At 45.1% G+C, this 17,461-nt stretch overlaps 1 protein-coding gene across 1 annotated transcript in view; it reads left to right on the top strand.

The window, feature by feature from the left end:
• Positions 1–17,240, top strand: part of LOC106649361 (pleckstrin homology-like domain family B member 1) — a 45,803-nt gene extending 28,563 nt beyond the window's left edge. Inside the window, exons 3-15 of the mRNA XM_014366725.2 lie at positions 6,286–6,459; positions 6,779–7,251; positions 7,923–8,521; positions 8,598–9,017; positions 9,751–10,241; positions 10,332–11,014; positions 11,095–11,625; positions 11,823–12,057; positions 12,133–12,298; positions 15,217–15,352; positions 15,521–15,685; positions 15,788–16,045; positions 16,141–17,240. Coding sequence (XP_014222211.1) covers positions 6,286–6,459; positions 6,779–7,251; positions 7,923–8,521; positions 8,598–9,017; positions 9,751–10,241; positions 10,332–11,014; positions 11,095–11,625; positions 11,823–12,057; positions 12,133–12,298; positions 15,217–15,352; positions 15,521–15,685; positions 15,788–16,045; positions 16,141–16,329 — 4,520 coding nt within the window. The 3' untranslated portion in view covers positions 16,330–17,240. The remainder of the gene's footprint in view (positions 1–6,285; positions 6,460–6,778; positions 7,252–7,922; positions 8,522–8,597; positions 9,018–9,750; positions 10,242–10,331; positions 11,015–11,094; positions 11,626–11,822; positions 12,058–12,132; positions 12,299–15,216; positions 15,353–15,520; positions 15,686–15,787; positions 16,046–16,140) is intronic.
• The last annotated feature ends 221 nt before the right edge of the window (positions 17,241–17,461 follow it).

A 17,461-nucleotide genomic window follows, 5' to 3' on the forward strand; every position in this document is an offset into this window, starting at 1 on the left:
TATCAGGTAGTATACGTTTTTGTCCTGCGAGTGTAAAATCGATGCGCGCGATTGGAAAATTTGATGCTCCTATACGTATGTACGTAGCTGGCGGTATTACTGTGCAAACACACACACACACACACACCTGACGTCTGCTGCGTACGTATACAAAAGCTGCGAGAGGAGGGAAATCGATCGACGCGCGTATAGAAGCGCACATACCTTCGGCAGTGTGTGTGCGCGTCTCTATACGCGCCGAGGCAAGCTGCAAAGATCGTAATCTACATCGCGTACAGTAGTAGTCCGGTAGCAGCAGCTTGCGATGCACACATACACACGATTTCGCTGTGTAAGTGCTGGGGGATATGTACAGGTATATCGCAACACACGGCACGCAGACAGACAAGATGATACTCTTGGAAAGATATGTAGGTCAGCCGCTAATTATTTGCCTTGATGCGTGTACTGCTGCTGCTGCTGCTGCCAGTGGTGCAGCTATATACAGTATAAGTGACGCGTCGCGTATACGCTCGCACCCCGACGTGCGCACGTATGCACCCGACTACTTGAATATTTATGCGATGTAATATACATTTATTATTATGCAGTGGCAGAAGCTCGTCGATGTTACACTATACGCGACATATATACAATATATAAGAACTCTTAAGCTGCTCGCCTCATTACTTTTATTTAATAAATAATGCCGGGAAGAAGTAAGGGAGAAAAGTAACCGAAACGGGGATGTAAGTAGGGGGCGCGTGAGAGAGACATACGGAGGGACCGAAATAGTAGTAACGGCCATATAGGTATCCCACGCGCACGAATTTTCCCCAACTCGACGAATTATTCACCGCTGCGCGTCACGTTGATGTGTGTGTGTAAAAGCGACGCCGCTGCGTGCGCGCGAGAGCTATACACTCTCGAGCGATTCGGGCCAAGCGCAAATTTCTAAATCGCTCCTCGCGCGCCAAAGCGAGTTTGACGGATAGATGTATATATGTACCTACATCGTGGCACGAGAGCTATATAGGAGGAGGAGAAAAAAAAAGCCAAGCAGTACAAACGACGCGATCCGGCGCTCGGATCGAATTAATTTCTCGCGGCGTATGCTCGGGATCGAGTTTTTGCATGTGCTGCACGCGCGCGGCTGTGCAGCGGCGATCGTCGTCGTCGTCGTGTGCCTCGCATATAATATATATATGGTGGGTCGTGTGCGGCTCGTAGCTCGCGAGTCGCGATCGTGAACTTCCGCGTCTCGCGGAACGTGATCATCGCACGCGAGCCGAGAAAGAGAGAGAGAGAGAGAGAAGAGCCCAGGCCATTATATATCTACTTGACATATGCATATTTATACGTTATAAGACGTATCACGGATGGGCCTAAAGTGAAAACACGACATCGTAACCCATCGATTAGCCATTAAATGCCGGCGGTACGTCTCTCGAGCTTGTACTACACGAGTGCGCACGTATACGTATACACACTTACTTATACGCGGATAAATGTACCGCACGTACCACTGCAAGTACGTGAGCGCACACCGAGTCCACCGGCAAAGTCTACTTCGTGCGTAATATAGTACACGACGTCGACGACGACGACAACACTTGGCGTTTCGAAACCTTGCGGGCCGAAAATATCGTATTATGCACGCGTATGTGTTCGTGTGTGTGTATATTTGTATAAGTGTGTGTGTGCGTGTGTGCCCGTCGTCGTCGAGAAATAGAATAGGACAGTTTTCTCGGGCGCGAGAGGCGTACTCCATATAATAGAGACGGAAAGCTCGGCAGCGCGCCTAGCCTCCGATATATGAGCGAATCCACATAATTTACCGAGCAGATTTTCGACTGAAAAGGGGGTTTGATTTTTTTGCGATAACTCAGAGACAAATTCGATGATTTTTTTTTGTGGGGACGCAAAAATCCGATAGTATCGGATAGCTACGTACTTTCTTTTCCATTATCAACATTTTTAGAATTATACAGCATTATTCATGTATAAAATGTCAAAACATAAACAAATAGACATGTGCCCTAATAGTAATCAATACACACACATACACAAACTTGGCATCGTCTGTGGAAAATGTTTATAGCGGAACGAATGAAACGAATTAGTGTGAATGTTGTCTTTACCAAAGATACAAGGCATAATACCAAAAGATAACTTTACTTATTAATTTCCTGTGGCTCTAAATAGTAGAATCAATCGTTTGATTTAGGCGAGAAAATGAATAATAGTGATAAGTCCGATCCAGTTATCTTGCAAGATAACCTAAGTGAACACAACTTAAGGGTTTCGAGTAGTAAAACACACGTTTGTGATATTTGTCAGAAAGATTTTACGCGTAAATCAAACTTGCTAAGACATCAAAACACAATACACAATAAAAAAAAAGATTACGAGTACAACGCTTGCGAGCAGAAATTCGGACGCGAACATTATTTGCCTTTACACCAAAAGACAGTTGACGAACGTCACAAAGATTTCGCATGCGACAAGTGTGAGAAAAAATATGGACGTAAACATCATTTGCTGGAGCACAAAAAAATAGTACACGAAGGTCAGAAAAATTACGCTTGTGACAAGTGCGAGAAGGAATTTGGTCTAAAATCAACCTTACTTAGGCACCAAAGAATAGTTCACGAAGGTCGTAAGGATTACGCATGCGACAATTGCAAGCAGAAATTTGGACAAAAATCCCATTTGCTCATTCACCAAAAAACTGTTCACGAAGATCGCAGAGATTACCCATGCAAAAACTGTGAGAAGAAATTTGGACATAAATATCATTTGCTGGAGCACAACAAAAAAGTACACGAAGGTCAGAAAGATTACGCTTGCGACAAGTGCAAGTTGAAATTTGGTCGAAAAATCAGCTTACTTAGGCACCAAAGATTAGTTCACGAAGGTTGTAAGGATTACGCATGCGACAAATGCGAGAAGAAATTTGGTCAAAAAATTGGCTTACTTAGGCACCAAAGAACAGTTCACGATGGTCAGAAAAATTACGCTTGCGATAAGTGCGAGAAAAAATTTGGACAAAAACCGACTTTGCTCATCCATTTAAAAACAGTTCACGAGGGTCGCAAAGATTTCGCATGCGATAAGTGCAAGAAAAAATTTGGACATAAACAGCATATGCTCTCACACCAAAGGACAGTACACGAAAAGTTCAACGATTACGCTCGCAAAAATTGCGAGCAGACATTTGGAGAAAAATCGACATTGATTCGACATCAAAAGGTAGTACACGACAGTAGAAAAGATTACGCAAGTGACAAAAATGTTACTCTGTCAAGATTGAGTATATTCCATGAAACAAGCGAGAAAGTTCTCAGTAACAATCTATCGAACATGTGTAATGAGTGGTACACCCAAGTGCCTAATTTCATTCATCTTCCAAAAAATATTTTTGCAGATGAAGACCTATGAAAATGAAGTGTGTGATATATGATGATGATTAAATATGCGATGATAAAATGTTTGCATTCGAGCGCAATTTGATCAATCACGCACTAAACTTTCTCAAGAATGCAAAGTCTTTAATTATGACATGTGCAATAGATGTACAAAAAAAGAATCAGTTTGACCAATTATAAGCGAGTCAGTATAAGTCTCAAACTTACCATTTTAATTGCTTGATTAATTAAAAAAATAAATTACAATTACCACAAATTTGTTATGATTTTTTAAAAATATTTTTTATACTTACCAATTTCAAGTAAACATTAATATCATATAATTACCCATTAACTTTCAAATGAAAGTGTTAAGATTTTTTTTCCTAAAGTTTTATGTAAACTTTTTAAATCGAAACGTAATTATGAACATTTTCAAATAAGTCACGTTATGTACTGTTGAACGTATTAACTTTTATTTTCTTAAACTAATAATTGAAGAAAATATCAAGTGCTTTTTATGTATGAAATAAAAAAACAACAACAAACTGAAAAAAATCATTATTTTTGATATGCGGTACCATTTTAATATTATTTATGCTTGTGCACAAGTAGAGGAGATAGTAAGGACAGTAATTACCAAGCCACGTCGAACACTCAAACATCAAAAAATTCATTTTTCGCTAAAAACGTGATTAAAAAAAAAAAAGAATCATAACAAAAATATACCTATTAAAATGTTGATTATGGATACATTTTTAAAGCTTGCTAGGACCTCCAAGAACAATAACTAATGTTAACGATTAGCGTTTAATGAAAAAAAAAATCAGACCCTTTTGCAGGCAAAAATTTGGCAGGTTAATTGTGGAATTGTTCATATATACAACTGCTGCCGCTGCCGTTGCTTCGGAAATAATTACCCAGAGCTCTGCAAGTATATATGTTAAAGCACGTCGAGCTCGCACGCGTCAGTGTACAGAAAATAAAAGTGACCAGATCTCTGTTTCATTTTCTTGAAATAAAAAAGAAGCAGAAAAATATTCTTAGCGTTCATTTGAACAACATATAGGTACAATATTATGTGACCGAAAGACGAGTAGAATACAGTACAGTAGAGTTACGAGGTGGCCGACTTTTTCTTCATTTTTATTTTTCTACCGAGATTTTCACTGAGGTTTTCATCGTACATAAATATGTATAATAATAAACGACGGTCAACGTGTTCGTGTTTGTATTTGCCAGCGCAGATCGGCTTAAATAATGTTGTTGACGCGTCGATGATCATAATCATCACGAATATTACACACCAGCCGCGACGATGAAGGAAAAAGGGAATCGTTCCGTCTCGCGTCTACTTAAGTGTCAGCATGCGTATCAAGAGAAAGAGAGAACGTTGTGGGGGAGGAGTGACGGCAGACCTGCAGGCGTTTATATATTAGAGAACCAACCGGAGATAGCTCGTATAAGCACTTTTTGATGGAAGATAATGCGAGCTAATTTGTATGTAATCCAACCACACACACACACACACGCACACATATATGAGACTCGAGCGTGCGAGCTTTCCCACTGGCGAAACTCGAGTACAACGTGTCGCCCGCCCTCATAGCTCTCTCGCTCACTGGTTGATTTTCGCGCGCTCTTGATACATCAAGCAAGATAAGATAAGAGAGACGCGCGTTGGATCGGTGGTTCAGCGTAATTAAAAACGTGTCCTTTGATTCACGTATCAATCCGCGTGTTTACACGAAGATTATCTGCGACGAAATTCTCTCGGGTGAAGCGTAAATGCACCGTGCCCGCAGATGCGCGTCATCGATCGAGACCGTGTACATCGTATCGGACGTTCGCATACGCAAATACGAGCCCCGAGCTTGCGAACGAAAATGCAAAACTTCAAAAGCTCGCTGGCAGAAAAACGACGTGCGTGGCGTGAAAGCTCGCGCGGTACGCTCCGATTTGCCTTACGCGAGAAAACAAACGTAAGTTACGAGGGCGATCGCGACCTACATTACGCATATGTGCAAGTTCAAGCTTGTCCGAGCTCTTTCGGTCGTTGTAATGCGTGGTTAACCGAGTCTGCTCTCGGTACCTTTCGAAAAAAATGATATATTTGGACTCGAAGCGAGATTAAAGAACAAAAAAAAAACGCAAACGAAACGTCGCGATGCTCGGGAACAGAGACAAAAAAGTTCGAGAGCTCGTTCGTGAAGATGATTTGTATCAATCGTCGACAGCGAGTGACACCCGTCGCGCACATACATAAAGAAGCGTAAAAAGTACAAAATGTATTATCATTGCCATCGTCGTCGTTATTATTATCATTATGAGACGAGAAATGTCATTCCAGTAAACACGAGCTAACAACGGTAATGCGAAATGCGAGGCGGACGAGGAGGAAGAGGCAGCGAGCGAGAGAGGAAAATAACGAAAAATAATGAAGAATGCCGAGTATGAATACCGCAGGAAACGCGCGAGTATCAAGCGCGTATAGCGACCGCGTTCGTTTCTTCTCGTTCCGTGTGTTTTTTTTTTGTGTCCCGAACCCTCGGAACTCCGATGCATTTGTTTTCCTCTCGCTTTTATAATTCATGCGGCCTGGCCTGGCACGGCAAGCGCGAGAAATCGAACGCAAACAAATGTTGCGAGCGAGCGGCGCTCTATATATATGTACGTACTTGAGAAAGAAAAAAGAGTTATTTATTCGCGCGACGATTGCTCGATTCGAACTTATGATTGCGAGCCGAGGAATATTGTATTTTTTTTTCTTCACCGAGAGAAGATGTACTTTTCATCTCTCGAAATTATGTATTTCATGCAATCGAGTGCGCACTCGATATAATATATAACACGTCTCACTCATTTTTTTCCTCTTTTTTTTGTTTTTGTCGTCGCGCAGGACGCACACTCGTCGGCCAGGCGCGAGGCAGCGACCTACAAATCAGCGGCCAAGGCATCGATCCGAGCCACTGCGTGATCGAGAACGTCGCCGGCAGCGTGACCCTTCATCCGCTCAAAGGCAGCACTTGCGTCGACGGCCGAGCCATCCACGATGCGCACAGACTCAAACAAGGTATATATATTCGGATATAAAGACTACGACGAAAAAACGAATAAAAGAAAAAGATCGCGGTTCTTCTTTTTGTTCGATAATAATGCAACGAATCGCGACGTTTTAACGATCGCGAGACTCGATCGCGCGCCGGAAGTAGTATAGCAGTGTAGTATACACACGGGGGAGGGAAGGATTAACGACTTGCACGATGCGCATAAGCAGTGTCTCCGCTGCAGATGCGACGCGCATCTTTATTTACACGGTCTTATATATTCATACACGAGCGCTGCATTAAACCTCCGAGCTTACGCACTTATTTTTTTTTTTTTTACTACAGGCAGCGTACTGACGCTCGGCAGATCGACCCAATTTCGCTTCAACAATCCAGTCGAGGCGCAGCACTTGAAGTGTCAGCAGCAGCAGCAAGCGAAGGGCAAACCACCCGTGGCACCGCGTAAATCTCCGCGCAGCTCGAGCGCCTCCTGCTCGTCCGACACGGACGAGCCCGTCAATTTTCTCGGCAAGCTCAGCAAGTTCGAGATGCTGGCCCGACAGACCCGTCAGCAGGTCAACAACGTCGTCTCGCCCAAGGTCTTTCCCCCGGGCAGTCTGACGACCAGTGTGCCGGCGGACCAGATACTGCCTACGTCGGTACAACAGCAGCAGCAGCAGCAGCAGCAGCAACAGTATCAGCCTTATTATCATAATAATCACGCGAAATCGGCGAGTTTTTCCACGATGGGTAGGAGCAGTCCACTGCAGAATGTCACGAATTTCGAGAGATGTCGCAACGAAGACGACGCGAGACAGGTAAACATTTTTTTAACGTCCCTGGTAGAAATGCTCAACATTTATTATGCCCTATAAATGACTGAAATACTACTGTATAAAATGCTTTAAGATACAATTGGTATCAATTGGCTTGTTTAAATATTATGAAGCGTGCTTTAACAACGAAAAAAACCATTTAATTAAAAAAATTTAGACCGGTATTAAGTACGACAGTACTAATTCAATTTTCCACCGCCAGATGGCAAGTACCTTTATTTCTGTAAATCTGAAAGTGTCAAAGTAGATATAGTTGTATAAGTGAAGCACCAAAATCGTGACTATTATGATGTTCTGTCAATTTTAACGAAACAGTCAAAAAGTAGACGTCGAACGGTAACAGAGAAAAGTAAATATGTGGAGCATAAAATAGCCTGGAAATGTTGGAAAAAATCTTAAACTTTTTGTCTGTCCATGTTCAGTTCTCATGGCCCTTCCAAGCTCAAAAAATTTTTCATTGACTAAAAATTATAAAATGTTGAGCGTTTATACCAAGAAGGGTTATAATCCTTCAACCCGCGGTGAGAAGATTATCAAAAAGTATCAGATAATATAGTACAGTAAGATCTACGAGAGCTCGTACCTTGTGCAATGAGCTCGTGCACAATTAAAAACGTTTACTCACTCGCTCTCTCTTGTACTCGCATTTTCAGTGCAAACTAACGAACCAATACAATACGAATCACAACAACTCGATATACCAGAACGTCGACGACAGCAACGCGGATCTCATGACTCGGAGCTTGGGTCGCCGATGGCAGGAGCAAATCCAACCGTATCGACCCCAGCAGCAACAGCAACAATACAACAATCATCATCATCATAATCATCATCATCAAAATCATCACCAACGGCGCGCGGCTTCCAGCCAGGAGCTGGAATCGACTTACAACGACGAGAATCACAACGGCAACGGCTACGAGAACGTCGACAACGGTTACGAGAACGGCTACGAGAACGTCTTCACGGGCGGCGGCGGCATGTCCACGGACGACATCATGAGCCGCAGCTTTCACTGTCAAAGGGACGAGGATCTGAATCAGTTCAGTCGGGACTTCGACATGAGTCAGAGCTTGATCGTCGCCAAGACCACGACGCACACGGAATTTCTCAAGTTGGAGCAGTACGGCAGCAATAACGGCTCGAGGTATAATTTACAGTCGCAGCAGCAGCAGCAGCAGCAACCACAGGGTCAGGTGGTTGTGGGTCATCGTAGGGCTGGATCGTGCGATTCTTACAACAATTCTGCACAGTGAGTACTTTGAAGAAATCAATAAACCTCGGCAGAACTGATTCGAAAATTGGCCCTCGACTTCTTTTTCTTACAGAAATATCGGAATACCTCGTCAAAAGTCACCGAAACAGCCATCGCCCGCCTACAATCGCGAGGTCCGCGTGCCCAAACAACAGTCGAAGCATCAGCAGCAGCAGCAGCATCACTATCAGAACTTCTTCACGCTGCCTTCGAACAAACCGAGCGAGCCCCTGTACGGCCGCATAATGCGCCCGCTGAGCCCGGAAAGCGAGCGAGACGCCCAGGAGCGCATGCGACGCGCCTACGAGCAGAGGATGCGCGAGCACGGCGAGAAGGTGAGGCGCGAGAAGGCCCACCTCGAGGAGATGCTGGCCACCTGCACGGATTACGAGCGACAGACGAGCAGTAACGGTAGCAGCAACGGCAGCAATGGCAAACACGTTGAGCAGCAGCAGCAGCAGCCGAGACGCAAACACGAAGAGGAGACGATTTTGTAAGAGCGACGAATTACGAATGCACTTTGACATATACGCCTATATGTGACCATCGTCGTCATTACGTCAACCCCCGCGTGGATTACGCGTTATATTATTCTCCGATTTGGAGCGAGAGTAACGAGCGTAAACTTTTGGTCGCGCTTAGCTATTATTGACCTTATACGCACACGCATTGTATATGGCCGCGTTTGTAACTCAGCTGCGAGCGATCGTAATGTACGTACACGGAGACAATGGGCACAATTATCTCCCGCGTGTCTTATCTTTGCATCGACTGCATCCAGCTGCAGCGGCGGAGCGATGATCCCATTATTATTGTTATTATAATTCTTTTTTTCTTCGTACGTGTGTATATATTTGTAACGTGAATTATATATAATATATACTCGCCCCAAGGCTTTTGTTCCAAATGCGGTCAAATAAAGCCTAGAGTAAAGCCTATGTATGTGTATTATTAACTCGCTCTAAAGTTTGCGTTTTGTCTCGTCATCGTGGCTTTAAAGCGCGTAATTTTTTATTTTCTCTCTCTCTCTTTCTGTGGTTGCGCGACTAGACCGCTAATAATACACACGCAGAAAGAGAGATTTTCCGCGCGACCCGCGCATAGTACAGCAACGATCAATCCGCATTCGCGCATGAATTTATCATCGTCCTTTTTTTATTTCGTTCTTTGCTATCGTATATTCCTCTACATTTTTTTCATTTTTCATTCTTTCCTCTTTGCCACAGGCTCTCGGCGGTGGGATACCAATCGCCGCACCTACCGTACAAAAAGCCCACGGTCGGCTGTCGCAACGGTCCTAGATACAGCGGTCGACCGAAGACACCTCCACCGAGCGAAGAGGAACAGCACCACCAGCACCACCATCAACCACCGCTGCCACCGCCACCGCCACCATTACCAGCGACACCGGAAAGCAGCGACAACTGCGACGATAATAAGTTGTTGGCAGCGACGCCGAACAATAATCGAGCACCTCAATGGCCCGAACAAGAGAACGGCTACGCCGTGGTGATGAAGCCCAGCAAACAGCAGAACAAAGTGGCCGCGTGCTATCCCGCAGATAGCGACAACTACAATCACTTGAATGACGTATCGCCGTCGTCGTCGCAGAAGTTTGCTCCGACGACGAATGAAACGACGACGCACGAGAGAATCATGTATGCCGAGCCTCAGATACCGCAGCAGCAGCAGTCGCAGAAAAAGCAAGAGCGCAACGGTAAGCTTGTATAGATATATGCTATTGTCAATTTATCGATCGAGTATCCAAAGTTTTCAAAATATAACGATCGCGACGATTCGTTCGCAGAAGTAGCAGCTGCTCCGCCTCTTCCGGAAAAAACGATCAAGCTCACCTACCACAACTACGAGAACTTCATGCCCGTGATCAACGGCAACCTGAGCATCTACGAGAACATCGGAGCGTCGCAGCACAGCGTCAACGGCGACGCTACCACAGCTGGTAATAATAACGTCAACAACAACATCAACGAAGCGGTCCAAAGCTCGCAACAACAACTCGTTAGCAACAATAACGGCGGCAAAAGGAGCTTACCGAGGCCACCGAAGAAGCCGGCCAGAACGGCGCCCGAGCGTCACAATAATCTGCTCGAGAGTACGAAGCTCGACGTGTCGAACGACGATCTGCTCGAGGCCATTGAGCAGCTTTCGCAATTGTCCAAGCCGAGAAATTCGTCGGGTTCGACGACGACGCCGATAGCCGACCACTACCAGACGCCGGTAAAGCGGCTTAACGGTGATAATTCCAAGAGGCTGAACGACGAGTACGGCGATCGAGCGGACAACAACAAGGACGACGGCAAAGCCGATGAGTCGGAGAAAGAGCAGCAGCGCGCACAGCTCGAGGATCAGGATCGCGGCAAGTACATGGACTTTCTCGAGAACGAGAAGCAGCACATACTCGCCAACATGGACTCGTTCAAGCGCAGCGTCGCCGAGATCGAGACCCAAGAGGAAGAGATCAGTCGCGAGGTAAGTTCGACTGCGCTATGAACAAATTTTTTTTTTTTTAATTGCAAATGCTAATTATACTTTTTTTCACTCGCACGCAGTTGGAGCTGGAGAAAGCCCTTCTGTCGGCCGAGCACGAGTCCGAGAGCCTGAAGCTTGAGCAGGACGAGGCCGAGCTGAATCGCGTGCAGGAGAAGCTGCGCGAGCTCGAGGCCGAGATGGCCGAGGACAAGGCCGGCCAGACGCAGATCCAGGCGGAGGCGCGTCAGCGCGTGCTGGTGGCCCAGCAGGCCTGCGCCAGCCTCGAGGAGCAACTCGCCGAGGCCGAGGGCAGGGACGACGAGCGCGACAGCGACCTGGCCAATCGACTGGCCGCCCAGACCGACCAGCTCGAGACCGAGCGCAAGGCCTTCGAGGACCTCGAGTTCCATCATCTCGAGGAGGAGGCCAGCAAGCTCGCCAATCGCGAGGAGCTGCAGCGCTACGCCGAGGAGCTGAGGGCCAAGGTGGACGCGAGGAGGCTGCAGCTGGAGCAGCTCGAGAGCCAGCGCAGCGACATCAAGACGACCGTGCTGAAGGAGGCCAAGAGCTTGGAGAGGCAGAAGCTCGCGCATCTACGCAGATTAGAGGAGGTAATAATTTTAATGGCGATTTACGAGCTCTCTCCGGAGAGAGAGGCTCGGCGTCCTTTTTTTCTCTCCCTCTTTTATTCATCCCATCGTAAATCCGATACGCAGGGAGAGTATTGGAAAACCCATTCGGCCTCGAGTGTTCGTAAATATTTAACGTGTGTGCGCATGTGTGTGTGTTTTTTTTTGCCCGTTCACAGGGTCGCAATCGATTACGCACCATCGACGACGAGCTGGAGAGCCTGGTAAAAAACGTCAACGACAATCTCGTGGCCGAGAAGCGCTCGCCGAGCCGCGAGGATTTCGACAGAATATCGAGGGTCACGAGCGAGTCGCCGATCGTCAATAATAACGAGGGCAGCGGCTTGGCCAGAAAAACCATCGAGTCCTTGAAAGAAATCGAACGAAATAGGCAGCTGCACTTAGCGAAACAAGGTACGAAGTCAATGATGATGATGATGATAAACTGGAATATGAAAAAATTGTTTCTCTTTTTTGTACCTCGCGCAGGTAGTCAAGTTATATCGGAAGAGAGACGACGAGTCGAGGAGCTGAAGCGACGGGTCCAGGAAGAGGTGCGCAGCCAGTGGGAGGAGAGAAAGATGAACTGCACGTCGCTGAACAGCGTCGAGTCGGGCGAGGAATCCTCCAGTTATTCGACCGGTCCAACCGAGAGGTAATGATATGTCACGCTCTGTACGCATCGTGAGTGATGTAGAGAGAGAAAGAGAGAGAGAAAAAAAAACAAGAACGCACTACGTCGCTCTCATCCTTAACTGGGAGATTTATTAATTCCTTCCGGCATCGTCGAGTCTTCGCTCGTACCGTGCGCAGGCTACGCATCTAGTCAATCCAGTGGGTCATCGACTGCGGCTGCGAATACGACGAAATTGAAAGCAGCGTTTCTTTTATATGCACAGTGTACACAAGAGAGACACGAATAAACGTAACGAGAAAGTCGCGTTTTGACGAAATTGAAGTAACTCGATCGCCCACGCACGAGCAGTGGTAGTGTCCTCTCGAGGAATTACGCCATGGTTTCTCTCTCTCTCTCTCGATGTGTGTGCGCGCGCGAATAAACACGCGTGCGTGACAGATACAGAAAGTAAAAGGCTGATTGGATCGAGTTAGAAAAAGAGAGAGAGAGATAGACACAGAGAGTGGGGGAATATACGCACGCACACACATGTTTAACATGTAGACAGGTTTTTCTTGCGGCTGGTCACGAGGACGTCGTTGTCGTCGTACCTATATACCAGTCGTGTTCGGAGCTCACGGGCTGTATATACACATCATGGATAAACGCGAGCGGCAATAGTAGTATAGTTGTGTAGTGCGAGGTCCGATAAGTTTCTATGGGAGTGTCGCAACTGACTACACGTACATATATACGCAATATACATATATACCTATCGCGACGCAACCGATAAGATTACGAAGGAAGCGGCGTGTGCGGCACTCATTATATGTATACGCATACAGCAGTGCTGTACAGTCAACGCACATGTGTGCATGCGTTGCCGTACAATAATATATACCTATATAGATACACATCGTTGTATCCAGAGAGGCACAACCTACGCGAGTGGTGCAGTGCTGCAAGCACGGGGATCTCGGGCGCGGTGCAGTCGAGCGTGACACGGGCACGCACACACGAGCGAGCATCGGCACGTATATAATAATATAGAGGTAGTCGTGTGCGAATCGTGCGACGCTGCTGCAGTTTTTTGTTCTTTATTTTCGGAGAGAGAGAAGTGAATTATAATCAGTGTACAGTTTTCGTTGGAATAATTGAGTACCTTCCAGTGCCCGAGTATATGTATACAGCAAGAGCGAGTAGTGCGAAAAGTGCGCGAAACTTTGTATTGGCGCGCGCGCGCGCGAGTTGCAGGGACGAGTATATAGAGTAAAAAAGAACTTCAAAGAAAATGTGTGTACATCAACTTTGCGAGTTTCGTTGCCGCTGCCTCGTTGTTGTTCTTACTCTTCTTCTTTTTTTTTGTATCAAACGCGTGTACACGGTATGAGAAAGTTCGAGAGTAAGTGAGGAAGAGAGAGAGAGAGGGACACAGAGAGTAACAACGAAATTTCGGAAAGTTTGCCGAAAGCGCGAATAAACAAACCAACGTAATAGTAGCATAGTTCTTTTTTTTTGCTTGGGTATACATAACTCGTGGATGTTTTTCTAGAGGTGATCGAGCGACTCGTATTTATGTAAAAATTCACCGATCCGATCGATGACAGCGTTTGCGATTGTATTGAAAAATTTTCGTTTGACACGATCGGCACGGGATGCAACGATACTCGCGAATTCCAACGCGCCCATTTACGCGAGTACTTGTATATCGTTCAACGTGTATAAAAGTAATTCAATCGAGCTTAATAACGCAAAAAAAATTTCACTTTGCGTAAAAACAGACAAAGTCGACGCGTCTCTCGACTTACTTATATTCCTCGAGTGACTCACGTGTATTACATTCCGATTTGCCTGTACAACGATACATGTACGCGGTAGCTGCTGCAGCACAATGAAGATGTATGCGCAAGCGAATCCACTGCAACATAAGCGTGCTATACAGCACGTCGCGCTCGCGTATCGAATCGTTTTACCGAATCGAGAAACGCTCGCGGAAAAAGCTTTGAAAACATCCGACGCGCGAGGACGGAGCTTTAAACGTTGCGAGAGAGAGGAAGAAAAAATCTAGCACCTTTTCCATCTTTATTTTAATTTTCTCTTTTTTTTTGCTCAAATTCGAGCAAATACCAGATTGCACACATGTCTCTCTTTTTTTTTTTTACGGTTTTACGCGGGTGAAAATTCAAGAGAGGTTTTTTTCCTGCGCAAACAGACACGCGAAAATCGTGAAAAACTTTTTCCAAAGGTGCAAGGTTGTACAACTATGCGCGCACGTTTTATTTGCCGGTTTTCCGCGAGTTATTCCCGCGTGCTCGAAATTCATTTGGGCTTTTGCCCTCGTGCACGCGCGAGTACGTAGTTTTTTTTCCTCGTCGACTCGTCTTTTTTTCTCTCTCGTTATAAGCTGGCGGGGGAGAGTCGCTCGATAATCCAACGAAGACTGTACAATGTAGATCGTAATCATTTCTCAAAAAATGTAGAAGAATCACTCGACTCTAAACGATTGATATTCTATTTTCCCCTTCTTCGACATGTAGGCACGCGCGCGTGTGTCGTATACAATATACAGGACAGATAAAGATCAATATAGAGTAGACTCCTATATCAGTGACAGTCCGGACGACGCTGAAAAATAATCACCGGAACTCGGCGTACACGTAAGGATATATAATCCTCGATACGGGAAAATAAAAAGGAAGGAAGGAAAATATGAGCGGTTTACGGGCGAATTGCTGCGGTCTGATAACCCTTATCACGAGCAGTAAATGCTACGTGTCCATGAAGGACTGTCTGTGTTGTTGTTGTTGCTGTTGCGGTAGAAAGCGCAGCAGGCGAAAGAAGTAAGTTTTTGGAGCGACACGTGAAGAAAAAGTCAAAAAATCATCCACACATTTCATTGTCCCCCATCGATTCGTATGATTAATTAATTTTTTCCCCTTTTTTCTGTATTTTCTCAGTGGCAGTGGCAGCAGCGACGGCGCCGACACGGGGGCCACGGAAAAATTATCGCCCGGCAGCAAACTTTCCGAGTTCACCTCGTCAGCCAGTCCCGGATCTTCCGGCGACTCTTACACGCTGCTGCAGACCGACCGAGTAAGCGCCAACTTTTTCGTTTGTATATATATATAACGCGTGAAAGAGCTTTACTCTGTTTACTTTCCTCATTTTCCGGGCCAGTGAAATTAACAATGGGTTGAGATAGAGAGAGTTTGCGATGATAAATCGAGCTTTATTTACGTTTTTTTTTTTTTTTTTGCACAGTCGAGAGAGGAGCGAGCCGCGTTCACCGAGCAGGAGACCTACGACGGAAACAGCAGCAGTATCATCGACGAGGGCGGAAATCGACCGCTGTCGCAGACCTCCAGCGAGATGGACTCGCTGGGCAACGTTCACATCAAGCTGCGAGATAACAAGACCAAGTCACAGGTACTTATACTTACTTCTTTGAGAAAATACAATCGAAAGTCGTCGTTTTTTTGTCTACTATTCGATTTCTTATCGTCGTGCTATTTTTTTTCATCTCCGCAGCGACCGTTGACGAGATACCTGCCGATAAAGTCCGAGAGCCTGGATCTGCGGCATCACATCGAGACGGCGGGCCACCCGCTGCCGCTCATACACGACATCGGCGTGGACGAGACGAGCTGCAGCGGCTACCTGTCCAAGATGAGCAAGCGATTTCATCACTGGAACAAGAGATGGTTCGTTTTCGATCGGAAACGAAAGACTCTCTCTTATTACAGCGACAATCATTCGAGAAAGCCGCGCGGCGTTATCTATTTTCAGGTATGTCGCGTGTCCTATATTACATTATTAATTTTGAGAGAAAATCGTAATAAGCGATGATTGACGTAATTGTGTGCATTCGTTGTTTTTTGCAGTCGATCGAGGAGGTGTACATCGATCACATGAACACGGTGAAATCGCCGCACGCGGAACTGACGTTCGTCGTGAAGAGCTCGTCGAGGGTCTATCACCTGATGGCACCCAGCTCGGAAGCCATGAGAGTCTGGGTCGATGTCATCTTCACCGGGGCCGAGGGCTATCACGAATTCGATCCCAATTCATGAGAGACACCTCGAGAGCCTTCTGCTCACAATTTGTAAATAATAAAATTTCAAATTCATCGTAAGCCCGTCGTTATCGAGCGAGGAAAAAGAAGAGAAGAGTGTTTGAAATTATCGAATGGCCATCGCAAAGGGATGGCTTTCGACTCGCTGTTTTTCGTATCTCCATGTATCGTAATCATGTAAAAGCAAGCAACCATTTGCTTATTATTCATTTTACAAAAGTTAACTTTTGTAAAAGCAGGTGCCAATTAAACGTATTTTTCTAATTCTAAGGGGCATTAAATCGTTCAAGTTTATCGAATTTGGGAATGTATCTCAAAGAGTGCATAGTTTTACATAGATGTCAATCTAGTCTTCCAACACAATATAATTGTAACGATTGCCAAACAAATTTGTTGAGACGTTGTGTAGAGCATCGCTTGCTGAATCATTGAAAGACCCATTGTATATATGAGAATAATTTGATTTTGTTTTTATTTTAATAACGCAAGACCCAAAGCTCTCAAGCTTCGAGACGTGAAAGTATGAAACTGAGACTGACGCTGTGGTTAATATTGCAAAAATTATGAAATTATGTCTGTGGAAAAGTGGGTGCATAAGTGCCAGAAAACACACCAAAGTGCATTTACTTGTAGGTAGACATTTCGTTGTTACCTCATAAAAATATGTACAATCATGAATTGAAACGCAAATCAAAATAATGTAATTTTAAAATACAGCTAAACTGCTCGCTTGCAGCCGCTGCAATATTGTACTACTTATCGAAATATTATTATAAAAGACTATCTTGCCTCTTTCGCTTAAGAAAAAGGATCAGAGAAACTAAAATATTGAATTAATAATTGTTAAACGAACTTATAACGTTTTTATAAGTTTTACATACGTATTATCCTATCTGGTTTAGATTGAACCAAGACAGCATTTTTCGAATAAATCTTGTATTTGCATTTAATATACGTCAATGTATAATTTAATTAAATTCCTTCCCACATAATCATTTTGTTGAATTGAGTATGATGTCATGTTCGGTACTTACTCACGGCCGTAACACGGTGAATGCTTCATCAGGTACGGCGACGCACGAATCTTGATTTTGCCTCGTTCCTTGATTTTGCTACCGAATTTGATTCCG

This window comes from Trichogramma pretiosum, unplaced genomic scaffold (genome assembly GCF_000599845.2).
Source record: "Trichogramma pretiosum strain Unisexual culture from Peru unplaced genomic scaffold, Tpre_2.0 scaffold50, whole genome shotgun sequence".
Classification (NCBI taxonomy): Eukaryota; Metazoa; Arthropoda; class Insecta; order Hymenoptera; family Trichogrammatidae; genus Trichogramma; species Trichogramma pretiosum.